The 26595-nt window shown below is 40.6% G+C and overlaps 2 protein-coding genes across 3 annotated transcripts; both read left to right on the forward strand.

The window, feature by feature from the left end:
- Window positions 1-2758: 2758 nt before the first annotated feature.
- On the forward strand, window positions 2759-20357 carry RADX (RPA1 related single stranded DNA binding protein, X-linked). Of its 2 annotated transcripts, none has more exons than XM_039354669.1 (15): window positions 2759-3652; window positions 4630-4772; window positions 5892-6084; window positions 7928-8036; window positions 8922-9013; window positions 9090-9212; window positions 10797-10904; window positions 12357-12524; window positions 13486-13646; window positions 14102-14241; window positions 14414-14482; window positions 15389-15468; window positions 16678-16977; window positions 17771-17935; window positions 18934-20357. In XM_039354669.1, exons 1-15 carry the CDS (start codon window positions 2950-2952, stop codon window positions 19071-19073), a joined length of 2694 nt encoding a protein of 897 aa, XP_039210603.1. In that variant the 5' UTR covers window positions 2759-2949; the 3' UTR covers window positions 19074-20357. The 2 variants fall into 2 exon arrangements, with proteins under 2 accessions (XP_039210603.1, XP_039210604.1); XM_039354670.1 differs by having other exon boundaries at window positions 16681-16977.
- A 792-nt stretch (window positions 20358-21149) lies between these two features.
- LOC120313129 (E3 ubiquitin-protein ligase RNF149-like) lies at window positions 21150-23764 on the forward strand. Its single transcript, XM_039354673.1, has 2 exons — window positions 21150-21908; window positions 23613-23764. The coding sequence occupies exons 1-2, from the start codon at window positions 21377-21379 to the stop codon at window positions 23666-23668; spliced, it is 588 nt and encodes a 195-aa protein (XP_039210607.1). The 5' UTR covers window positions 21150-21376; the 3' UTR covers window positions 23669-23764.
- Window positions 23765-26595: the final 2831 nt, after the last annotated feature.

Genomic DNA, 26595 nt, shown 5'->3' on the forward strand with positions numbered 1-26595 from the left:
AGCTTGGCATTTTAATTTGTTGGGATGATACTGGATCTGCTTTCAATGAGAAAAATTGCTCGGCAATAAAATTGCTTCTCCGAGAAATATCGCACAATGTAGTTTACAAGCTCAGGTGCTTTCCTACAAAACTGTATTTAAGTGAAATGAAACATGAGCAAGCCTACAATCTATATAAAAAAGGCTGTTCTCTGTGGATTCTTTGAACCAACCCATAAATCAACGTTCATCCTGAACCAGGCGGATATATATTCTGGGTATCTTATCTTGTTAAAACGCTAACTATATTCAGTACTACTTATCAAAACCACTAAGGTGTGCTTTCTCAGTGAATACCACGAAATGATATTTTAAACAGTATTTAGAGTTTCTTGTTATTTTTGAAACCATGTTTTTAAAAAGCCACGACAGGAAAAAGACTTTGGTTATCTAGCAAATGTATTATGATTGAAAATGAAAGCTGCTTTTCTATCTTAGCCAAATGTTATTCTGCTTTATATAGTGGCGTGCTTACATTGGATGTTCAAATATAAACAGAATATTTATAATGTAAAAATCTTTTTATTCTACACATGAATACTCAATATGGTGAAAATGAATAAGATTGGAGCGGAGGAAGAGAATGGATTCTCATAGTTTGTTTCACAGTGCTTGGAACTGATCTGAGATGGGGGCTTTTTGTTATTAAAGAGAACAGAAAGGGAAAAAACAATAGAAAAGGGAAAGAATAACAAAAAATAGTGATATTCCTTCGAGGATTGAAAGTTTAGTGCATTTTTAATGAATATGAGGCACTTTTCATTATAGAGGCATTTTGGTCTAGGGCAGGGATAGGCAACCTTGGCTCTTTTATGACTCGTGGACTTCAACTCCCAGAATTCCTGAGCCAGCTGGCTCAGGAATTCTGGGAGTTGAAGTCCACGAGTCATAAAAGAGCCAAGGTTGCCTATCCCTGTTCTAGGGGTTAAGACATCAGGCTAGAAACTGAGAGGTGGTGAGTTCTAGTCCTGCTTTAGGCCTGAAAGCCAGCTAGGTGACTTGGGACCAATCAGCAGGAGATGGTGAATTCTAGTCCTGCCTTAGGAATGAAAGCCAGCTGCGTGACTTTGGGCCAATCACCCGGAGAGAGAGAGTTCTAGTCCCGCTATAGCCATGAAAGCTAGCTGGATGACTTGGGCCAATCACCAGGAAACGGCGAGTTCTAATCCTGTTTTAGGCATGAAAGCTGTCTGGATGATTTTGGGCCAGTCCCCTTCTCTCTGTGTTCCCAGCCCACTTCACAGGATTGTTGTTGAGAAAATAAGAAGAGGAAGGAGTATTATGTATGCTCACCGCCTTGAGTTATTTATAAATCAGGATAAAAATAAACATCAATCCATAACTGAATGCAACTCATTTGTAAATTGCAAATGAAAATCCACTGAGCAATATGGGCCCATCAGTTACGACCCAATGGAAATAATTTCTTAGTAATAAGGGCACGGTGGATCCATTTCCATCCATGCTTATGCAATAGGTATATAATTCAAAAGAATTTGACGTCTGAAGACATTAAACTTGATCTCAGAGTCAATATCTGTAATAATGGCTTTTTCCCAGAACAATTTTGGAATGGATGTTTTAATAAATGTCTGAAATTATTCTCTCAAAATGAGAGGCTTTAATTGTGAACACAGAGGGGGCTTAGAGATTTCTTCCACTGTTTGAAAGCGGGTCTGGGTTGTGAAGCTGGACAGGGTCTCCTGCTCTAGCAGCCGGTTGAAGACCTCCAAGGTCAATTCTGAACAGAGTTGAATTGAATATTTCAGACTGATTATATTGTTAATTAATAAATAAATCATTTGGTTAAAGATAAGAAAAACACAAACCATGGGCAGGTGACCTTTTTCTTTAAAAGTGTCAGTTTCCCATCCAGGCTACTAAACAATTTGCATACTCAACAACAGAAGTTAATCCATGAATTTGGATGGATTTGGCTTTTCTGGATTAAAGAAACACTGGGAAAGTAATACCTTGTATAGGGAACTTGCCTTTTTTAAATTATTTCATTTTATACTGGCTTTGAACAGAATTGTAGGGATTTCATAAACAGCAGAAAATCAGAATCTGAAATCTTTTCCAACTCATTCCTTTTATGAACATGGACCTTCCCCCCCCCATCCGAGCTGCAGAAAATGGTTAGTTTGGACAAGGTCCCAATCGATTCCCGCTGCTTTTGGGCCACTGCAAAGCAACTCATAAAACCGAGATAATGCATCCTAATAACGGCATCTTTTAAAGCCCATTCCAAAGCTGGCACTTGAGCAGAAAAGCTTCTCCCTTTTTCAGAAAGAAAATACAAAGTGCTCATATCTTGATAATTCTTCAAAGCACTTTACCACCCCCCCTATACTTTTATTTGAATTTGGGTCTCCTTCAAAGGGATTTATCATCCAGCACCATGCAGAACCTAACAGCCCTTTTAAACCGACAGTTTTGGGGATTTCTCCTAACAATAAACGAGGGCAAATTTTTCAACATTAAGAAACTTTTTCCTCCTTTGTCCCCGCCTCCTTCGTGCTCATTGGCTTCTTTCTCGGAGCGCTCCCGCCCCTTTTCCTTCCAAGCCCGCCCCGCTCCTTTCGGCCCGATAGTCCCGCCTCCCGCACGTGGATTGGCCGTCCCGTCCAGCCCCTTTGGGAAACCCTGCCCATCTTCTTACGCTCCTATTGGCCAGTTCGAAAGCGAACGTTCGTTGCGGCCTTCCTTCTCCCCGCCCCTTTAGCAATGGCGGCGGCGACCGGGTACTGAGCGCGGTCTGCTCTGAGAGAAAGCCGAGGCTTCTTTGTTTTTCCTCCTCTCGGCCCGGGGAAGCGCCCAGGGCGGGCGAAGAGTGGCAGAAAGGGCGGGGAGGCAGGCCTTGGGCTCGCCGCAGCGAACCGGGAGCAGAAGGGCCGGGCCTGGAAGGGAATGGAGAAGGGCGCTGCCAGCCTGAAGAAAGGCCTGAGGGGGGAAGAGGCCACTGCGGGCCCCTCTAGAGGCCCGGGGGACCCTCAGGAAGGCCCCAGCAGGCAGTTGGCCGAAGAGGGCGCCGTGTCAGGGGCCAAGAGCCCCGGGGTGGCCCCAAACCCTCCAAGTGGTGCCCCTGGCCCCCATGCAGACTCCTGGCTCCAGAGGATGCAGGGCCTGGTCCTCAAGGCCTCAAACCTGAGGGTCTCCCTGCCAGAGGCACCCCCGCTGACAGTGCTGCTCCTGCAGAGATATATGGCCGATGGGCTGCCGCCCCTGCCCAACACCCCCTTCCCGGTCTATTACTATGACGTGACTGTCACAGATGGCACCTGCCAGGAGAAGTGCCTCCTGGCCCCACAGCTGAACGGCCTGGTCCACAAAAACGGGCTCAGGGCTGGCCGGCTGGTGAAGATCACCCAGTGTTCCTACATGTACAACGAGCGGAGCCTCAGTCTGGGCTTTGTGTGCATCGAAGGGCTGGAAATCCTAGCAGAGGCCGCGGCCTTCACGGGGGCTGCCTCCCAGCTCGGAATGTGCCATGCGAAGACCGCCCTGCCCCTGAAGGGGGGCAGGAAGCATTACCTTCCTCTGTGGAACAATGACGATCCCTTTGGGGACGTGTGGGTGGCGAGGAAGCCCCTGAGGGAGGACAGTCTGGAGAGTAAGTGGAGGAGGGCCAGGCCAGAGAAAGACTACGGGCAAAATGCAGGGAGTGACATGACGACACAGAAGCCTAGGGGGGTCCTTGAATGATCCTTAACTGTTCTTGGAGCCAGAAAATTGGGTTGTGTCGTTAACGGGGTGCCAAGCCATAGTTTGGCCTCTAGGAAGAAGGAGCAGTCAAAGTGTGGTTAAGAAATTCGGAGTAGCAGAACAGCTACTGCCCAGAATTGGAGGAAGGAATTGCATATGGGCATATAGGTCTTTTAAATCGGCCTTGACTCAGGGCAAGTGCCTGGCCAGCTCCCTAAGACCTTCGAGGGACCTTGAAGTCAAGATTAGTAAAGATTTTCAGAAGTGTTTTGCCCTTGCTGTCTTCTTCCTGGAGCTGAGAGAGAGGGATTGATCAACACCCAGCTGGCTTTGTGCCTATGGCAGGATTAAAATTCAAGGTCTTCCAGCCTGGTGCTTTTTAAACATTACATCAACCTGGCTGTCACTTAAGGAATCATAGTCTCTATTTATCAGAATTACATCTTGCCTAACTTTAGCTTTCCCTCCAGTTCCTTCCCACAACAGAGACCCTGTTGGTTTGAGAAATGCTCAGTTTTTATGGCTTAGGCTTCTTGCTTTCCTGTGTCCTAAGTACATAAATCTGAAGTAGCTTACTGCTTTTTTGTGCAACACTAAGCTATGGTTTGGTGTCCCATTTGAGTTGCCGCACTTTCAGTGTTTGCCTATTAGATTTTCTTTAATAATGCTCTAAAATGCGTTTCGATTTGGGACTTTGAATCTGAATTGAACAGTTATATTTGCATGCTTTTGAGTCAGTATCAAAGCAGTTATGTTGTACCACTAGCTAATTTATCTACATGGGGCTTTGAAGTTAGTATTTGTAGTAATATATAAAAGCAGTGAAATCATTGCAGCATTGCCAGTTCTGAGCTCATATTTACTCTTGTTCTTTTTTCCCCATAGAATTAAAACCAACATCTATCTCTATTCTGGACATGACCTGGCAGGGCAGATTCAGCTTCCCACCGTTGCTTGTCAGAATCATCCATAAGTTTCGGTTACGCTATTTTGGAAAACCAAAATCAAAGCTAGATGTGCCGTATCAGGTAGGAATACAGAGGTATTTTTTTTAAGTAGTATCTAAAATGTATTGCTGTGTTAATAATAATAATACAATGTGAATCCCAGATAGACCAACTTCAGTTATCCATAAAATCATTTTTACGCGGACTTATTATTTTAGTAAATATAGTCAAGAGCTAGTACAATACAACTAAAAGTATGTTTATGTATATATTTACATGCTGAAACCCAAACACTCTCAGTACCTCAGCAGTGGCTGTTGCAAAATAGAGTGACGCCAAAATGATGGGATATTTGTCGGCCCTGTCATCATCCAAATGCCCTCTTTATGCACCCGATTGTTCGACACAAGTACATAAATCATGGCATTTGTGCAATGATGCGATCACCACATGCCTCTGTAGTACAATAATATGTAATTAAATAATTACCTATTTGATTTGTTTTGAAGTGTTTATTTTGCTTAGCCAATGCTGAGGAAGGGGAAGCAAGTATGATTCTGCATCCACTCTGATAAATTATATTAAATAACATGCCTTCTGTAGACCGGTTTAACGTTCTGAAAATTTCCCTTAAATATGTTGTTACTTTTGGTGCTATTTGTTTTTAGATACGATGTTCCATTTTTGACACTTCTCCTAAAGGAGCTTCAGCGTGTACAGGCCCATTCCCATGACATCCCATATTCCTATGTCTACAAAGAAGAATCTCATCCCTTCCGTTTGCTCTCCATTCATTAATCTCACCACAATATGTACTAAACCATAAACTAAACTCTTTGAGGGATCCTTGGTGCTCTCTGAGCTTGCTTGTTTTCTTGCAAACTCGGTAACGGCATCAGTGCTAGTCAAGGAAGTTCAGAGAGCCCAGGGACTCCTCATTTCAACCCTGACCTACAAATATTATCCTTTATTGGTACTAAGCCCTTTGTTTCTACCTTTTTCGATCCCTCTCGTTCCTTCCCAGTTTCAACTCCTGTGGAATTTTTGCTCTTAAGATTATACGTTGCATATAATTTTTAATGATAAATTTAGAAGCAAAGGGCATAGACTGAAAAGCGTGCTTCAACCTCAGGCATTTAAAATAACACTTCAATAATGTAGCCTTTAACTTTTTAAGAGTAAATGTTCTTATATTTGCAGGCTTGTTTTGATGTGGCCGATCAATCTGGCATGGTGTTAATGGTGCTATGGGGCCCTTTATGCCCTGAATGGTATCACAGTATGAACATTGGCACAGTGCTGCTGCTTGAAAAATATGCTGTGAAAAAAAGTATATCTTCTACAATACAGCCAAGTCCTGAAGATTTGCACCTGAAGAGATTCAGTTCAATAGGTTAAGTATCCCAAACATTATTATTTTTTGGGGGGGAGGGGTAATAGCTTTTAGAGAAAATTCATTGGTTTGTAGTCGGTCAGCAAAGGTCTATCTGACTGTTCATTTGGCCTGTATACAATGATTATCTGAGACAAAGAATGTATGTTATTTTGTTACTTCAGGCAGCAAAAAAAACGATTGTCATAACCAATCACTACTGCAGTAATCATTCCCAAATAGCAGGAAGCCATTTTCCTACTTGGCTACACAACATGGGATCTGTATCTAATTCATCTCTTCTCAGGAGGGCTCCGACTGCCACAATTAGTTTCCAATTATTTTGATTTGCTTGCATCCTGATGTCTGATACATAAGTTCTAATTTTCCCTTGGATCCAGGAATTGGCTGGGTGACTTTGGGCTGGTCAGTTATTCTCAGCCCTATCTAAACCAGGAAGTCCAAAAGCATCAATCTAACCAAAATGCACCGAAGCAGCATGGCAGATTTCAGCCCATAACCTTCCCTGAAGAAGCCTTCACCCTGCAGTGGATTGGTTTAGGCAGATGATAATTACATAAGCGTATATAAGAAAATACATAGTCAGGAAAGTGAACTGTTCGTTGGTCGGAAGGAGCAATAAAGGGAAACCGATGATGCATGTAAACAGTTTGACAGTGATTCTAATTGTCTTGTGAAGTATTAGATTCAAGTTCATCGGTCTGAGACTTTTCAAATCTATTTCTCAACAGGTCAGTGGAAGCAGATTTTTTTTGTTGTTTTTTTGTTTTCTGGAAGTGCTGATAGGATTCGGTTGATAATGGAGAATTAAAAATAATGTTGGCGGGAGGAAGGTCCAAGTGAAGGACAGGTGTAAATTAAACTGAGAATATTAAAATGAAAAGCAAGGCCTCCTGTAGCCTAAATAGGATGCTTAAGTAGTCTCTAAATATCTAATTATCTGTCATATATTTAGCAGACCCTTTTTGGTTGCTTGAATAAATGATTTAAAGTACACGGTAAAAGAATAGCGTGACCAATTCTATTTACTTCAATTGCTCTAATTAGCTCATTTTTATAACACTATGAATGATTTTTTTTAATGTCTTGATGCATTAATTTAAGAATGTGGAAGGGAGAGTTTATACAAATATAAATGCTAGTTTTCCAAGACACCCATCATAGTTCCTTTGAGATGGTTATAATCAAATTCTCCTGTTGCTTATGAATATTGATAGCCATTGTTCAGTGTAGAACAGTTGCTTAGTTGTGCTTTCTTTTCCCAGCTGGTAGAAAAAAAGAAAGAAAACATGTTGAGAGCTGTAGTTTTCTTGAAACGAGTTCCCATCTAACAGTTGTATGTGTTTCTTCTACTGGTATATACCTAAGTGCTCAGGCTGATTTCTACTGCTCCAATATCAACGTGCTTTCCTGTAGCAGATCTCCTGTAATTTATCCGTGATTTAAATGGCCTTGGAGAGCCAGTTTTGTAACAGGCGATATGAACAGCACGCAAGTCTAATAAATAAAAAAGGCAGTTATGTACGGAAGAAAAGAATGAGAGTAGGGAGGTAGTAGAGCTGGGTTTTTTTAGATTTAATTCCTAAGAAGCACAAATGAAATATCTGTCTGCAACAGTTGAAAACAGCTGCTGCTTTGGGGGGAATTTTTTTGTCCTTTGACGCCCTGTTTCAAGTTTCTCTGTCATGTCTAGGCAACTTGCCATATGCCTTCCCCAAAGTGTTTAAAATTAGATAAAACAAACTTTTATAAAAATGTATATGTTTAAATGACTAGAACAAAACTAATGTAGCTGGTAATTTTGTCAAACATAATTGTCATCATCTGGTTAATTCTTTTTTAGAAATTGCTTTGAACGTCCGAGACCCCCCAGCTAAAATTAACATCATTCCAGAACATAAAATTAAACCAGAGTGGAAGTTGCCAGAAGTTGAATTTCAGTTTGTAACCAGGTTATTATTAATATTATCATTATATCTGTTTTTCATGACTTATTTTTCCAGACTGGAATATTAGTGTTAAAAAATTGAGAGGGAGACTAAAAAAAGAAATGAAATTCTTTATGAAATGCTATATGGTGATAGATATTAATTCTTTATATACTATCAACAGTGTTAAAATGGTACAACAAAGCCAGATTATTATTAGCTGCATTTGTGAATGTTACTATCACAAGCCTGCTGCCCGTGTGTGACATGATAGCTTTTTCGGTTTATAAGAAGCCAGTGTAAAATTCTGTAAAAAAGCAATAGATTGTCTGTGCATTTATTCCAAATGAATAGAGCTATTGCATGATAAATACCTGTTTTTTTAAATCTTATTTGTATGCCATCTATTTCCCAAAAACACTGAGCAATTAAATATCAGAAAAATCACCCAGCAAAATGCCTCTCAAAAATAGTAAACCCACTCATAAAATAAACCAGAGTGTCAAAATTATAACCCTTGTTGCCTTGACCAATTCATTTTGCATCAACTGTAGCCTCTGAAGGCTTTCTAAGCATCAGTAGTAGTAATCCAAATAGAAGTGACGGAGTCACAAGTGACTAAGGAAGACTTCCCAATCCTGAAAAGGAGGCAATTAGTGTAGATGTAACTTGGTACAAAAACTTGCCTGGCTACAGCTGCCATTTTTGACCATAAAGTTTTCAAATGTCTTAAAAACCTTTGTGGTTAGGTAGTTTGGGAGAAACAAATTCTCAGGGAAGTCATAGCCCACCTTGATGTATTGTTTGAACATCTCCATTTAGTGACTGTCTTGGATAAATAAATTTCTGGAATTCTAGTGAGTGTTTATCTGTTTTATATCCTAAGATCTCTTGTGCTTTGAATCCCAGATCTGAATTGGACCAATTAGCACAAAATCAGTTTTGTGACATCATAGGACTTGTACAATATGTTGGACGGGTCGAGCGCAAGAGGAAAAAAGGTATTTTCAAAGATTACATGTTTGGCTGGTAGAGATATGTTTAGAACATTAATTAACATTTATTTTGTCTGTATAGGTTGTGTGGAAGACTTTTGGACATATCGCTGGGTACATGTTGTTGATGGGACCTCAGAACAGCCTTTTATGATAGAATTGTTTTCCACATCTCAGCCAGATATATTTGAGCAAATTTACCCAAGTATGTATTCTATAAATTTCTGTTTAGTGTAATTGCTTTCTGTCAAATTTGTTTGGAATTTCAGGAATCAGAGTACTGGGTAACACTGTCATGGTGTCTTCGGATTTTTCGGTTGTCACAGTAGAAAGGATGAACTGTGAAGAATTCTTGGATTTCATTGATTCTAAACTGCATATATTTAGCCAATGGAGGAGAATAGTTGTAGGCTGGGGTTGAACTGAGGGGTCCTTGGTGCTCTCCAAGCTTGGTGGTGATTCTTGCAGACGTTTCATTACCAAACTAAGTAACATCATTAGAACACTGCAAGAACTGGTTTAGTGACAGCAAAATAAACTGACACCCTGTTGACAGCATATACCTCCCGTTCCCTTTTTCCTTCCATATTCCATCTGATTGAGAATAAGATAATGTGAAGTGGCTATCAGTGCTTATATGTTTTCATTGTAGTCTGTAGCTTTATCTCACTCACAAGAGAAGGTAAGACTGCATTGCAGTTTAGTGACAACCCCCACGACTTCAGAACATTGTTCTTGATTACAAATTAAAAAGAGGATGTGTAAATATGAACCTAAAAAGTAAGAACCACTATATCACACCAAAAATCTTATTGAGTCCAGCATCTAATAATCTGCTGCATGGTTTTGATAACTTTACATTTTGGGCAGGAATGGCAGTAATCAATACACGTGTGTCCCCATCTCTTCCTCACTGTTTCTCTCTATTTGGTGACAAACAAGCTGTTTCTCATGAGCTGATGCAATATTGAAGTTTCGGATTGCAGTTGATACTAGACAAAACGTTCTCCAGAGAACGCTTTGTCTAGTATCTGGACCAGGGGTAGGCAACCTTGGCTCTTTTATGACTCATGGACTTCAACTCCCAGAATTCCTGAGCCAGCATGGTTCAGGTTGCCTACCCCTGATGAGGTCAATCAGTTGTCTCTACATTTCCTCCGGCAACATTTAATTTTCTTATACATACAGGATGTTTTTCAGTGTAACATGGCGTCTCTGCACACAAGATTGTATCTGTAGTTTACAGTGATAGAGATCAGGCACTGCTCTAACTCTGAAGCTGTACTGTATGAACGAACACCAGGCCAAAGGCAGAAAGTGTTCTGAAAAAATAATTTGAATGCTGCAGAAAAAAACTTAGAAAATGAGACTAGTTTACAAATTATAATAATTAGTTTGCTTTTGACAGTTTTTCTTTCAAAACTTAACATTTAAAAACATAAATGTATCAGAATCAATGCCTCGGGTTTCAGTCATGGACTGGCATCAATGATCTTTTTGTAAAAATTGATTTGGGTTGTGGTTATTCTATATAATGTTAGGTTTAGTTTTGTTTAATTGAGATTTACAAACATGGTTTTGAGGTTTGATTTTAATTTTTGATGTTTTAATTTAGATATAATTGTATGCCATCCAGAGTTACCCTATGGTAAGATGGGTGGCCAAGTAATGATATAAATAAATTAATAAAAACGGGGAATTGTATGCTGTTTTGAATCTGCTTTGATTGGAGTAACTTGAAAGCCAAATAAATAAATAAAGAGATAATACGATGCTTCTCCGTCTCTAGTGGCCTACTTGGTCTGTACCCAGATGAGAGTGGAACGAATTATTTCCGAGAATGGTTCCAGTATGGTCTATTTAACAACTTCTGTGAAAAGTCAAATGTTTATTTCAGGTAAAAAAAAAAAAAATCTTTTATAAAAATACGTAACTTCATCTCCAGTCCTAATCTAGCAAATCATGTCAGCTGTCTTTCTCTCCGTGTATCCATTTTGCCAGTTTCTGTAGCTCACGTTACACTTTTGCGGTACTATAATTGTGAGGACCGAAAGTGCTGCCCCCTTTTTATTCTTCACACAAGACTCTCGCCAGATGAGACAGCCCCAAGTGGCTTGATTACTTCCCCTAATTTGGCACTCCGCTGATTATTTCTCAAGAGTGACAGCCTTGTGCGTTCTTATTTGATGCTATTTTAATATCAACAATATGTTTTTGGTGCTGTGTTGAAACAAACAAAGCATTGGCATTTTTGTATCCCAAAATATGTTGACACTCTGAATAATTGAATGTATTCACTGAGTGAGGATAGACTGAAAAGTCGTCACAAGAGCTGGTTTTCTAGTACCTTCATTGATAGCGGCATTACGGTAAGTACATTTGACTATATTCGAGACTTTCTTACCTTCCCTATCTGTAGCAATCCAGCCTAACAACACAGCTCTGTATTGTAGAAATTATGTCAGGAGCTTCATAAAGGTTATTAATTCTCCGGAGTAAGAATCGAATTTTATTCATTGGTCGTGTGGTACGTGCAGGTAATCCTATGACCCCAGTTTTGAGTCCATAATTTTCGAGGTTGAACCAGGCAGTTTTTAAGTGAAGTGCCCCATTTTACAACCTTTTTGTCGCAGTTGTTAACCGAATCACCGCAGTTGTTAAGTTAAATCATGCAGTCATTAAGCGAACCTGACCCCTTCCCCCCTTGACTTTGCCCGACGGAAGTCGGGAAGGGTACAAATGGGGATCAGAAGACGCCCCAGCACATTGCGACGGTCATAAATACGTGGCAATTGCTAAGCGTCCAAATTTTGATGGCAGTGCTGCCGTGGTCATAAGTATGAAAAACGGCCATAAGTCATGGTTGTAACTAAGAACAAAGGGTTGTAAGTCTTGGCCCTACCTCTGGTGACTTTCTTCAGTGGTTTAGAAATACACGGTCTGCCTCTTTCCTGCCTGCCTGGTTGAACCACAACAATTACACCCCCATTTGCCATTACAAATTCCGTGACATTCTTGACCAGAGATAAGCAACCTTGGCTCTTTTAGGACTCGTGGACTTCAATTCCCAGAATTCCTGAGCCAGCCATGCTGAGGGGAAAGGGAGAGTTTCGAAGCTGAGCCATGCTGGCTCAGGAAATCTGGGAGTTGAAGTCCACAAGTCCTAAAAGAGCCAAGGTTGCCTACCCCTGTTCTAGACAAACCCACTTTGATGTTGAGAGCCTACGAAATACCTTTGCCTTACAGCACCATGCTGGAAACCAATGTGGCACAGTCACTTTCAAAAGCTGCTGTTTCAATCTTTTAATTACAGCTGCCGTGCCTTTTTGTCTTGTTTTCTTTAACGTAGGATGGCACAAGGGCCAGCCCTATATAAAAGATCCGAAAGTGAAAAACTTTATCCAGTGGATGGCAAGCCAAGAGGAAGCTTCCTACGCAGACAAGATCGTCCTTGGGGGATACTACGCCTTCCCGCCACTCCCACCTACGTTTGCAGAATATTGTAAAAATATAAATAGTACGCCATTTCCTTCTGTAGTTTCAAACGTGCCGGCCAAGTTTGAGTAGCCTTTTATTATTTGCAGAGAAAATATTTCTGGGCAGCTGTGCCCAGGGGAAATATTTATAGATGCTGAGAATTTGTCATTAGGTGAGGTTGTAGCAAAGGGTAACAATTCTTCACTCGTTATCCCCTTTTAAACTTTCTAAGATCAGTTGTTTAACTGAAGTCTTATTTTAGTTCCATGTCAAAAAAAAAAAAAAATAGCTGGAGACAGTGTTTGAATTTTAAGTGATGCTATTGGGCAGTGTTTCTCAACCTTGACAATTTTAAGGCATGTGGAATTCTGGGAGTTGAAGTCTACATCCCTTAAAATTGTCAAGGTTGAGAAACACTGCTATAGGGCAGTGATGGCGAACCTTTTAGAGACCAAGTGCCCAAACTGCAACCCAAAACCCACTTATGTATCGTCAGGTGCCGGGTGGGCGTGGCCCATTGGGTGGGCATGGCTGCGGTGGTAATGGCAGACTGGATGGGACTAAAAAGTTCAATCAAACAATTACAACTTTGCAAGATCTTTTTGAAGTTGAAATTGACTGATTGAACCTTTTTTTTTTTTTTTTTTTTTTGCACACGGCAGCAGAGGCCTAAAGCGAAAAGGTTTTATAAAGCCCAGCTGAAGGCCTAGGACTGGGGCAATGGTGTATGTGCCCACAGAGAGGGCTCTGCATGCCACTTGTGGCACGCGTGCCATAGGTTTGCCACCACAGCTATATGGTGTCATCTAATTGAAGTTCACTGTTATACTTGAAACAGACTATAAGCCGGATTTTCTCAATTGTTTGCAAAGTGAACTTATTCAGATTGATGCTGTGCCAGTTTAACAACAATAACCACGTTATATTCTTTGCCATCTGAATTTTACATATCCCGTTCCTGTACTTACTTGGTGCTATCTTTCTTAAAAATTGTATTTCAGAAGAATTAGTTTTGATATACATTGGTGATATTGGCAAGGAGATTGACAGTTTGCACTACAGGGAACAGAAGCACATTGCTTTTCGAGGGATAATTAGTGCTATAAGACGTGTCAGCTGTAGCAGTATCTCCCAGGATGCCTCAGGAAAATCACCAATTCAGGTATGGTACTTCAGCATTAATAGCTGAGCACTTAAGATAGTATGAGCATGATTAAAACTGAAATATTCTGTATTTGAATTTAAAGAACCTGTAGCGATGATGACTTCTTAACTATTTTTCTCTTATTTTGAACATGTGTAAAATTAGAAAGTTATAGTTTAAGCTTCTGTGATACCGTGACCTTTTAAGAAAGATCTTGACATATGTCACAGTTTCTGCATTGTTTGATTAAAGCAGTGAGAATAAATTGGAAAGGTGTTTGAGACAGAACTTTATATCTTAGTTAAGATCGTGTGTGTGTGTGTGTGTGTGTGTGTGTGTGTGTGTGTGTGTGTGTGTTTTCTGCTAAATTGATCCTGCTGTTTCTGGTGATGAAACTGAATCTAGCTTTAAAAAATATGGAAAATACTAACTGGTAGACAGTGTGTAAATTTAATTTAAAATTATTTCTGTAGATTGAGAAAAGGCCTTCAGTATGTACTTTGTCAGAGCACCAGCAAGTGAGAGAATCAACTTCTAAGCAGAAGTCACCATCTCTGGAGCAACAAAGCATAGTAACCAGGAGTTGTGCAAAGAGACAGATTGCAGCTGTTGAGTAAGGAAGTGTTTGCTTTAAGTGGAATAGTTTCTGGTTTCTTTGGCAATTGTGTATTTTATGTTATTCTTTGGAGCATAATTATGTGATCTGAGCTCACAGTAAAGAAGTTGTTTTATTGTAAAATAATTGCCTCCAAATAAATTTGAAGCTTGTTAAATCTATTTTTAAGGACCACGGATCATTCTCCAGGGTCTTCTCAGCCTTCATATGTGACAAGGTCAAGAAGCAAAAAAAGAGTGTAAGTGGCCAATTCTTCATAATTTTTTTTTTAAAGTGGTGACTTACTTCATTTTGCTGTCGAGCAATTTTGATTTTTTTTAGTTCCAGTTTTTTGCAAAGGATCTGCTGTGTATATTGTATAGCTCATAATGTGGGAAAGGAACTACCATAAATGCCGGCGTACAAGGCGACCCGGTGTATAAGACGACCCGCGTCTTTATAGCCGGGCCGCATTCCTAGAACGTCGTCTTATACGCTGGAAACTACCAGTATTTCCGGCGTATAAGACGACTCGGCGTATAAGACGACCCCCGTCTTTGGCGCCGATTTCAGCGCTCGCGGAAGTCGCCTTATACGCCGGCATTTACGGTAAGTCCGTGGTTCCATTGCTAGACTGTAGTGGGGAGAGGAATATAGTCTTCCCATTGCGTAAATAATGCTGGAATGTGAGAGTCTTCCTTTAAAATGAGGATGTCTTTAAACTGTAAGGAGTGAGAGTGTTTTCATTCTAGATATTTTGCTCATCTGTCTTCAAAGGGAGCAAGTCTATTGTGGCATAAATGCTGTAAATTAACACTAACTTGGGTCAGAAGTCAGGATGCACATATGAAAGAGTGGGATTTCTGTGACAATGTCATCATATGTTTCTCATTATTTTTATCCTATTCTAATTGGCAGTAGATGCTGGTGCTTCATTCTGCTTTCCTCACTAGCTATTAGGGACTCACCTGGGATCTGGTTTTCCCCAGCCAGACTAATAGTAGCTTTGGAGCAGGGGGAAGGGCAGGAAAATTATATGGAAAGGATGGGGAATCCCCTTTCCTGAGTGCTTTTCGGATACACATACCAGCTGTGTCATATTTTCTTTGATAATACGATCTGATATTTTGCTGCTCTCAGTGACAGTCTGCTTGAAATTTTGAAGGTTGTATAGTTTCTTGGAAGATAGCTCTGATGAAGAGAACGACAATTCAGAACTGATGGAAACAGCACAAACACATGAAAGTATGTACTTTGTTTCTGAAGGTTATATTAGTAACGGCTTTTTACATTCCAGTAAGCTGGGGTAGAAAGCAAATAGTAGTAATGTGCTTTCTCCATCTTTGATGTTATTGTTAATATGTTAATATATATATATATATATATATATATATATATATATATATATATATATATTCTTATGAGGTGCGAAGGTTGTACTTCTTGATGAATGTGATTAGCAATGTGATTTAGGATGCATCTTATAGATCCCTACTGGTTACTTTGCCATATGTTAATCTGGTATGCCGATCTAGTATACAAAACAGCTAAATTAAGCTGTAGAGTTGTTGTTGTTTTAAAAGCCAAATGGTTCCTTGGGATCTGGAGGAGAACTCCGATGCCATGACAACTTGGTATTACCCAACAACTGAAGTTTGCTGCATTGCTGTTAGTGTTTATCTTGAATGGATGTCTGCCTCCAAATTGCACTGCAAGTGACACATAATCCAATTGTTTAGACTTTCATTGATATCATTAATGCAGCTTTTTGCATTATTCACTTGCATTCATTTCATTAATGCAGCTTTTTGGATCACATAATCTCATGCCCTTTGCCGTTTGGAATTAATTCTATTATACAAATTAAAGATGAATGAGAGGCTGTATAAAAATAATCTAAAGCAGAATAGACAATGCATTAATCATTCAATTAACTATCAAATAATTTGTTTTCATAGTCATAAAAAATAATCTATTAATACAACTGTAGTATGTACTTTAGTCTTTAATAAGGATCTGTCATATTAATGGCTAGATTTATGTCAGGAGCTATTAAGCAACTTGTTTATGAAGGACTATATAATAAAATAAAGGTTAATTTGAACTGCATTTATCTATTGCGTTAGTACTTCTTGTGGTTTTATTTATTAGCATTAGTATTTGTGCTTATCTCTTTTTGGTCTTTGGATTAACACCATTTGCTCTATATGTCAGTGGCCATAGAATATAAATATAGTGAATTTATCACAAAACTAGAAAGACTACACCCTTGTCTCAGCTATAGAATATACATCAACTTCAGAAGTCTTCAGGAACTCCCCTTAGATTAGCTGAAGAAGCTCATCTGACTTGCTGTTTTGAATGCCTTTCCTGGTCAAATAGCCCTTTTGGAGCTGAGGTGCTCAAAAGATATTTTAAAATTTTCTGGATTACAGATTACTGTCTTTATATTAGCAGGCCACAAAGAAATAGCTGATGCATCTGAAGAAGTTCACCCACAAAGGATGTGCTACAATTCCTGGGAAAGTGTTCTCTGGACCGCTGTAAAAGGCAACCTAGCCCAGCACTTGAACTTCAGCAAGCTATCCCCAGAAAGCTTCCCTTGTAAATTTAATTATACTCACAAAGAAGCCTTATTGAAACAATACAATCTTCAAGCAGCCAAATTCCAGCCAGAAGAATGTCTAACAAGTGGAGAAATGAGTCACTTTGAAAATGCCTGTCCTCTCGAATACTATGAAGTGGCTATTCTTGGTAAGTAACTACTAACTTCGACACCCTTAGGAATTTGAACGTGTGTGGGGTTGTGTCTTAACAAAAAAAAGACAATGCCACACAGTGCTACAAGGCATGTGATTCATGTTTGCTGGTGTGTGGGAATGAGGTTTTTTTTAGAGCAACTGGAAAGAAGGCAGACTAGCTCAAAGAACCTTTTTCCGTATAGCCAAAGGGGCTGTAAAACACAGTATTCTTGAAAGTAGGGAATTTCAAGCATAAACCCAAACTTGCCTGGTGCCAAAAGCAAAACGAAAACATGCCTGCGTTTGTGACACCATATTGGATCTGTCCCAAGCTGTAAGTGGAGACCAGGGATATATTACCATTTTAACACTGGTTGAGTTACTGTATGTTGCTCAGTTTAGAAGTACGATGATAGAAACAGTTTAAAACGTACTGTAATCTGAAAGGAAGGCAGATAATGAAAAAAACCATGGGTGAATTGTTTAATAGAGTTACGCTCATATTTTGAGACATAACTCAGGACAGGTTACCTGCTTAAACTGAGACACATTGTCATTGATTTCCTTTTGAATTAAAACATTGGAAAAACGAACGGAACAACAAACCATTTAGGAATGCAGATGTTTCCCTAAATTCTTTCAAGGAAAGTTTGGATAGGCAGTTGTCTGCAGCTTTGGACAGTGAAGCATGAGACTTAAAGCTTTGGACTTAAAGCTTTGTTTGATGACCAGATTCTTGAAGACAATCATATAACTCGTTAACCCAGCTTTTTGGTATTAACAAAAGTACCCTATCTCTTGAACAGGCATAAATCACGATGTAGCCATAGAGGTTGCCTTCCTGAGTGACTCTTACTTATTTCAAGTCAAAGATACATCACAAAATGCAGGACCTTCTCACATAAATGATACTTCACCTTGCCAGGAGACCGTTAACCAAGAAGGACTTTCTGAGTTATTTTCACTTCCAGGTAGGATCTTCCCGATAACAATTATTTGTATGCGGCTGTTGTCACTTGTCTAAAAATAAGCAATTGCAAATTAAGGTTTACAATCTGATAGCTCAATTCATAATATCTCCACTGTAGAGCTGTCTTCTAACCAGTTTTACTTAGAGCCAGCTTGAGGGTTTTGCTGACTAGTGCTCTTCTCACCTTAAAAATAATTTAAATCTAGATGGACCAATCTGTTTCCTTTTGAAGAGGGAGCCAGCACTATTATCCAGCAATGATACTTTTGAAACTCCCCCCTTTTTTCCGTTTTTAAAAATACTTATCTTGGCAGCTGTAGAGAATTTAAAGAAGGTAACCGCATGTTTAAACAAATACATGTTCATTGCAGGTGTTTGCCTTCAGTGGCTTTGAATTTATAACTCAGAGTGTGGGTTGCTTTCAAATTATCCTCTTCAAATTATCAATGCCAGCTTTCTCTGTGCTATATTAAGAACTTCTAAATTCCCCAGATGATGGAAGATCCAAAGAAGAGATCTTTATGGTGCCAGTCACTTTGTTTCTATAGATTTTTTATATTGGGAAACAGGCAGCTATAAGAAATCAATTACTCCTTCAAATTCTAGAAAAGGGAAGAAGTTGTAATGCTCTTTTAAAACAAAAACGGTGGGTTTTAGCGGTAGAGTGGGTCATTTTGTGATTGTTTAACTTTAGGAATTGTAAATTAGGGCATTACCCTCTTTTTAATTCTTCTCATCTACGGATTTTGTTTTAAAATCAAACGGCTGATGCTTTTGCTCTCATGTGGTTTGAAAAGTAGCCCGTATCTGTGATTGCTTTGCATGTTAGGTAAGGTTTTTTCCTATGTTGTAATTGCTTGCCACATTATTGGGGTTGGAATTATTTTCCTTTCCTGTTCTTGTTCCCAATCGTTCTGGGATTAATCTTAAGGTAAACTGGTGAATGGGTAATTGCTTTTCCTGAATGTGTAACATGTCCGCTATCTGTTTGCATACTAGACGATATGAAAACAGCTGCCCAGGAGAAGCAACATGTCATCTGCATTCTGGATGCGTATACTTTGGGCTGTGACAAAACTGAAGTCTTTCTTAGGAAAATATATAAGATAACAGAAGTTGATGTAATGAACCAAACATAGTTCATGGTTGACGTAAATGTATTGGAAACGGAGAAGAGGATTAAACTTACAAGAGAATGTTTTTCTCCTGCTATTCTATCCGCAGTTTGGATATTTAGCAGCGGTTAAGGAATGTTTCTGGTTCTTTCATACTTGAATTTTATAGAAGTGTTTTGACAGATACTTGCCTCTCAAATCAGGGTTTTTTTGACAACAAGTATTGCACACACATTGCTTTCTTAACCTTTGTTTTAAGTTTAAAGTAGTAAAAGATAAACATCCGATAGTCGGATCCTGTCCTGTGATACTGAAAAACGTACATCGGAAGACTGGCTCTTTTGCTGCTTATCTCTGCTTTCTAGTTGGACTATGAAAAGTTTGTTGTGGGAAGGGAACATCTTTAATTAGCATAGGGCAGTCAAGCAGAGTTGCCTCCTTCAAAAGTTGCCTCATTAATCGCCTTTCATCGACAGTCTGCAGAAGGCTTGGATGAAGGATAAAGGAAAGCAAACCAGGACAGAGCTCGTATTTTGAACTTGTTTGTGGAGCCTGCACAAACACTGCAGTGGAAGAGCGTCGTGGCTGTAATCAAGCCCTTAGATTTGCTGTGTCACCTGTGGATCATGATTACACTGCCAGCTGATCATTATACAGTTGCGGCCTCTTCTGCAGAAGATGAACTGGTGGGGGGGGGAGAGACACTCCCATCAGAAGTCGTAATTTGGAGTTTTGTTACAGAATGGAAATGAAGTAGAACTGCATTGGAGGCCGAAGGACCCAATGCAGACGTGTGGAATCTGATCACGTGGTCCGAGAGCGGGCATAGTACAGCTGCAGTCCAGTCACCCAGAAAAGGGAAATGGACTTATGTATGTATATCTGTATTCAGATTTGGAAGAAGTGAGTCGGCCTTTGAGTGTAACTGGGAAGAAACGAGTAGTCCTTTTTTTGTATAATGTATTGCACTATTGCTTTGATATTGCAGTTGTTTATTGCCAGGACCCCAGAGAAGCTGCTGGGTTTGCCATGAAAACCGTCTTCCCCTGCTGCTGCTTTTCTTTCCCTATATTAAAATAACAACCATGCCAGTGATTCCAGACACCCCTTTCTCTCAAGAAATGTGAGGTTTGACAAATGCCTACTTGGTCCCGTTGGTGCCGAAATCTCCTTTTTCTAGGATTTGAAATTTTTTTATAACAATTTGTAACGTCCACTTTGCTTCTGCTTAAATAGATTGATTTTAAGATGTTACTGTCTTTTTTAAAAAAAAGTACACCGAAACAAAGAATAAAAATTTATCAAGTATGCAATTGTGTGTAGTGCCAGAAGAGAGATTATGTGTTAATGTGCTGCATTCAGTTGGAATAAGCGCATTCGTATAAACGTCTTGACTCAAATAATTCCTCTGATTCCTGCTGCTATTTCATTGTATTGATGGGTAGTGGGCGAAGATGCTGAGCACTATTGGAAAATTAAGATGCAAAAGATTGATAGAGCTGACATATGGTTGCAGTGTTCAAACGCTGGTGCAAAAAAGGACGATGGGCCTTAGACCCACTCCAAATCAGTGGGATATATTAAAACTGTATGTATAACATTCATTTGAAGCGATGTTTCGCTTAAAAAGTCCTTTAAAATAACACTGATGTCCTATATTAACAGAGTTTTGATTTTTTTTTTAAAGGCTTACTTAACATAGATACATCTGTTGGCTTCTTAATTTAAAGTGTCTCCAATATATTTGCAAAACTATAACATTGGAGCCAGTCAGGCTAGAAACTGTGAATTCTAGTGTTGCTTTAGGCACAAAGCCCGCTGGGTGACCGTGGGCCAAGTCACTCCTTCTCAGCTCTAAGAAGGGGTCAGTGGCAAAGCACTTCCGAAATCTTGCCAACAAAACTTGCAAGGACCAGTCTGGGCTGTCACCCCAAGTCAACAATGACTTGAAGATAAATAAACTTAGATAAATTCTACCGGAATTATTATTATTATTATTATTGGCTATTTCCCCCCCCCCCCAAATTCCCTTATGTTTATTTAGATGGGAACAGGTGACCTGGCCATTTGCCAGCCTTTTTCCCTAAAGGCTGCCCGTCTCAGCTGTATCTGCCTTTGTCGGGAAGGGCGCTCAAAACCTCCGCGGAGCCTTTAGCCTTTAGCATGCCTGTTGAAAAAAGCAGTTGTGTGGAAACAGAAGAGTTACGAGGGATGGGGTTGAAAATTAGCCGCGTGAGTTCCTGCCCTGTGGCTCCAGCATCAGGTCGCTTCTATTCCTTTGAGATAAGCAAAGTGAGAACTGAGCTGACGCAACAACGCAAGATCTAATGACCGGGGAGGAGCGGTGCTGCTTACCTGCCAAGGATTGTAATTTCAGATTACGCAGAGGAACAGGAGACGCTTGGCAATCGAATGTTTTTCTAGGCTTTGGATATTATTTGGGAAGCCACCGAGCGATGAAGGGTGGGCGGAAACCCAGCCCTGCACGGTTCCTGATTCTCGCCGGCCTCTTCAGCGCTGTCCAAGCTCACCCCGTCAAAGCCAACGTGAGTTTAGTCTACTTCAACGCTTTCAACCAGAGCTCGACAAACAACAGGTGTGAGTGTGGCATGTTCGGAGTCCATTCTCCCGTGGCGGAGGCCCGAGGGCTGGTTGTGTTTTCCAATTCTTCGAAACTCCAGGCTTGTATGTGGGACACTCATTTCGCCCCTGCTGTGTCGCCCTGGATTGCCCTCATCGCAAGAGGCAACTGCACCTTCACGGAGAAGATACAGCGGGCGGCTAAACTGGGTGCGGTGGCTGTTGTCGTCTATAACTATGCAAAACACGGCAACAATACAGTCCACATGTCACATCCCGGTAAGTGTTACCGTTGGACCTGGGCGCTTTTTAATAGTCCCTAGGTAGGAAAGCGCGTGAGGATTCTTGTCTTTTGCGAATGGATTTTGACCTTTGAATCTTGACTTTAGGCAGAATTTCTGCCAGAAGCTTCTGGATGGAACAGTTGGGGAGGGGGGAGGAGAGAGGCTGTGTAATCTTATTCTTTTCAGCGTTGGGGATAATTTCTAGTATTATCAGACTAGAATAGAATTGCAGGTGTCCTGTGTTTATTCATCATTTGGGTATCGGTTTTATTATGCCATCCTTGAACTCTAGTGCAGGGGTAGACAACCTTGGCTCTTTAGGACTCATGGACTTCAACTCCCAGAATTCCTGAGCCAGCATAGCTGGCTCAGGAATTCTGGGAGTTGAAATCCATGAGCCCTAAAAGAGCCAAGGTTGCCTACCCCTGCTCTAATGCATGTTCATTGGGGAAATTTTTTTACACTTGCTAGGACTTGCATCAAAAAAACAACAGCAGGTAATTAAAAAAAAAACCCACAGAAGATTTATCTGTAAGAGTCACTTAGGTGAGATGGGCCGTTCGAAATTTAATAAAAGATAAAAGGAAGGGCTTGGCCCTGACTTGAAAAATCAGCGTTAAAGCCCTTTGATGGGCTTATTTACTAGCACAAGTTGCAGTATTCTAAAATAATGGGGAACCCCAAGTAAAGGTGCCCATTTTCCCTTGCTACCTTTTCAAAAGTCTGGCTGAAGGTGATGCACAAGGAGGAGCGTGCAAAGATGAGTTAAAAGACCTCAGATACGGCACGTAAGCGTGCACTCGCAGACAGAACTAGCAAGGCCCGAATAAGCAGTTTGCCATCTGGTTTCTCCAGCTTTCCCTGTATTGCAAAAGAAGTAGCGTGCTTGAATTTTCTTTATAAACCCCAACAGTGCAAAGCTATGTGCTTTCTTTCTCCAGTGTGTAGAGCAGTGGTTCTCACCCTGTGGGTCAGGATCCCATTTGGGGTCGAACGACCATTTCACGGGGGTCGCCAAACAAGGCTGTCCGCCATTTTTCCCCCTTTTCTTTAGCCACGCCCCTGGCACCCAGTGATGTATAAGTGGTTGGGGGTCACCACAACATGGGGAACTGTATTATGGGGTCGCGGCATTAGAAAGGTTGAGAACCACTGGTGTAGAGGATTGCATCCAGTGCTGACAACAGCCATCTTTGTTTTCTGGTGACTTGGCTCCCCTAAGTACGTCATAAGTTTCCCCTGCCCTCCCTTCCCCTCTTTATTCTTCATAAGCTAAGCAAAAGGGAAATTGCGCCACTGATGTATCTCTGGCTGATGTGCATTGCGTCGATGGAGGTGTTTGACTTGCGGCTGCTTCACAGAAGCATGAGTTAAAAGTTTCCCCTGCTGAAGCAAAGTCAAAGTTGGAAAGAGGATGGAATGAGGAAGGGGCTTTGAGATGAATAGATGAAGACCCTTGTTCCAGCTGTGAAAAATGCCTGGTCCACAGATCTGCAGTGCAAAGAACTGGCTCAACTAATAGATGTTCTGGAATAGGGTATCTGCCCTGAAAAGTTATCCACAAATTAAAGTCGCCAATTCTCTCCAAGAGAAGCCAGCACCGCTGGAACTTTGGTATTCTGGTGAATTTCCTTCTTTGTCTTTCCGGAGGGGTGTAAAAATAATGCGCTCAAATGCAGTTATTTTGTCCTTGTTTCAGCTCCTGATCTCAAGCCTGTATCCATTGATTGCTCTGCCCACATTAGTTCCATGTAGAATTCAGAGAGCCATTGCTGACCGATTATGATATGAATCTCATTGGAGGATGATGGCAGCAATATAGCCATCGAAAGCTAGGTTATTTATTTATTAAACATTTAATTGTTTTACCTCCTGGTGCTCGTTTTTATCTTTTGAATGTGTGTGTGTGTGTGTGTGTGTGTGTATATATATATATATATATATATATATATATATATATATATATATATATATATATATATATAAACCTCTAGTCTTCTGAGGTCTTGTGATGGCGCTGTCAGTAAATGTGGGGGCTAACTGTGGGGGCTAACTCATCCCCTGGGATGGGTACAAGGCTAGTTCCCACATTATCTTCCTTCATCTGTGGTTACTTGTGAAAATCTATTTCGGGTTAGGATTCTGTATGCAAATACAGCCCTGCTCCCAGGGCCTAAGAAAGTGCAGCATCCGTGTCCAAGCGTGGTTTGCAGCTTATTAATAATGCCTTTTGAGTGGCTTGAGCTGTAAGATGTAGATAACAGCCAACACTGTTCTGTTGTTCTGTTTTTTAATAGGTTCTCCCTAGGAATCAATTTGCTTCTATTGATTTGTCTATTGATCTTGTTGGGTGTGTAGTTCAGTCTCCTGAATGCCTGGATTAATTCCATCAGTTGAGCATCTCTTGTCAAATGGGTCAGAGCAAATGCATAGAGTAAAAACCTATGGAAAATTGATTTGGTGATGTATTCTGGGTAGAATCTGGAAGCATGTGTGTGTCTCCATGGTGATCTGTAGGTTTTCTGTAAAACACGTTGTTTGTGTGTCCATTATAGTTTTCACTCTGACACCAAGGAAGTGGATTTTATCTGTAAATAGGGGGACACATGACTTCACGGCTGACCTAAACAATGGAGACTAAAGAATTCCTCAATTCTTAAATCCTGAAATCCTTCCGTTAATCCAGATTCATTGGTGATACTCTCATCAATGAGATCCATGGGAAAAGAATCATCAAATTCCATCAAGACCTCAATAGCTTCCACCCACCGTCAACCTTAGCCTTCCTATCCATAGCACGAGTCAATTTCCTCAGTGTCATGATAACACTACACAATGGACACATAAACACCACATTATTCAGGAAGCCTACAAAGAATAAACGGGAGTTTAATTTTTAAGCTTGGCATCAGTCTCAAAACAATCAGGACAGAGAAATATCAGAGCACACTAATCTTCCCAAGGTCCTCCCATTACTGATTTTAAAGAAGCTGTTTTGGTAGCGACAAAATAATCTGGTTTATAAATCCCAATTTGAATCCTATATGAATTCAGTCAGGTCAAGCATCTGATGAAGCAAGCTTGAATTCATAAAAGCTGAGTTGGAAAAGGTGCTACTAAACTCCTCTTGATTTTCCTCTGCTAATGTGTCTGGGCTTATGCTGGCCTCTGATGGTAATAAAGATGTGATTTGATATATATCCAGGTTAGCACAGGCAATCATCACATAGCACATTGGTGAATACTGTCTTACTGCTCGTGACCAGAATGCTCTGGAAAATCAGACATTTCAAGCCTAAAGAAAACTAGTTTTTGATCAGGAGGGATTCTGTAACCAATTCATTCTGAGAATCTGTCCCTTGTCATCTGAAATGATAGAGACATGAAAAGGAGAACAGAAGCCTGATAAATTGACTGGGTTTACGGTAGAAACAAACTTAATGGAACTGTAGAAATCCAAGGGAGAGTTGTTTATCTATCCTGGAACAATAGTGCCCCCAGCTGGCCACTTTTGAATTGTGCACACCAAGCCAAATGCCCACATTCTAGAAATCCCCTGCACATAATCACACAAATTAGCTCCCTACAGAAATTGCATTGTTCATTTTCAATCTCATACGTTGTTCAGCAGATGACAGATCGAAACGAGGAAGCCGTCTGCTTCCCCAGTTTTGCTTCCCTTCTTTCCATTTTCAGTTCCCTCAAGTGTTTTCCTGATTCTCTTTTTCATTTCCTAGTCATTCTGTTAAGGCTCTTACCCATCTGCCTACAATCTCTGGCTTGTTATTATACCCGAACAGGAATATTTCTTAGGGGCAAGCCATCGTGAAAGTGTAATGCTCATAGAAATCCCACACCAGAGCAACAACAAAGGCAGACTGTTTATTTTAGCCGATTGGAGGAAGTGGATGTGGGAGTAATAAAATTGCTGAGTGATACCAGACATCACCGACTGGTACGAAAGGACTCATGAACCATCTTTCCATCCCAAGTTGCCAGGTGCAAAAGGCTTGAGTGTCATTGCTGGAATACAAAGAGCAAGTTGTGGGTGCGGTGTTTAGGTTTTTTTTAATGCGCCTGTTAGAGCACATTCGCAACAGAATCGTATGCAGAATGTGGAATGCCCTAGAGCAGGGGTCTTCAAACTTGGCCCTTTTATGATTTGTGGACTTCAACTCCCAGAATTCCTCAGCCAGGCACGCGTGCCTGGCTGAGGAATTCTGGGAGTTGAAGTCCACAAGTCATAAAAGAGCCAAGTTTGAAGACCCCTGGGCTAGGCCTTTGCTAGATCAGAGTCACACAGTCACTTCTGTGTATAAAACACTCCTGGGTCTCTTCTCAGCACAGGCAAAGAACAGTTCTAGGGGCTGACTAGAATCTAGACCTGGAAAATCTGATTACAGATAGTCCTCGATTTAGAACAGTTCCTTTAATGACTGTTCAAAGTTACAACAGCACTGAAAAAGTGACTTATGAAATTTCTCACACTTACGACCATTGCAGCCTCCTCGTGGTCACGTGATCAAAACTCAGACACTTGGCAACTGACTCACATTTATGAGGGTCGCAGCGTCCTGGCGGGGTCACGTGATCCCCTTTTGCGACCTGACAAGCCAAGTTAGTGGGGGAAGCTGGATTCACTTAACAGCATAAATTCTGGGCTCCATTGTGGCTGTAAGCCG

The sequence above is a fragment of the Crotalus tigris genome, unplaced genomic scaffold (genome assembly GCF_016545835.1).
Source record: "Crotalus tigris isolate CLP2741 ecotype Arizona unplaced genomic scaffold, ASM1654583v1 scf7180000018585.330925593:3314079, whole genome shotgun sequence".
In the NCBI taxonomy this organism is placed as follows: Eukaryota; Metazoa; Chordata; class Lepidosauria; order Squamata; family Viperidae; genus Crotalus; species Crotalus tigris.

What these genes read in the sequence shown, in the direction of transcription:
- RADX (XM_039354669.1), top strand. Translation starts at nt 2,950, where the DNA reads ATGGAGAAGGGCGCTGCCAGCCTGAAGAAAGGCCTGAGGGGGGAAGAG. An exon ending in CGAGCGCAAGAGGAAAAAAG is followed by an intron (nt 9,014 to 9,089) that starts GTATTTTCAAAG and finishes TTGTCTGTATAG; the next exon opens with GTTGTGTGGAAGACTTTTGG. An exon ending in TCAAGAAGCAAAAAAAGAGT is followed by an intron (nt 14,483 to 15,388) that starts GTAAGTGGCCAA and finishes GAAATTTTGAAG; the next exon opens with GTTGTATAGTTTCTTGGAAG.
- LOC120313129 (XM_039354673.1), top strand. Translation starts at nt 21,377, where the DNA reads ATGACCGGGGAGGAGCGGTGCTGCTTACCTGCCAAGGATTGTAATTTC. An exon ending in AGTCCACATGTCACATCCCG is followed by an intron (nt 21,909 to 23,612) that starts GTAAGTGTTACC and finishes TCCTTGTTTCAG; the next exon opens with CTCCTGATCTCAAGCCTGTA.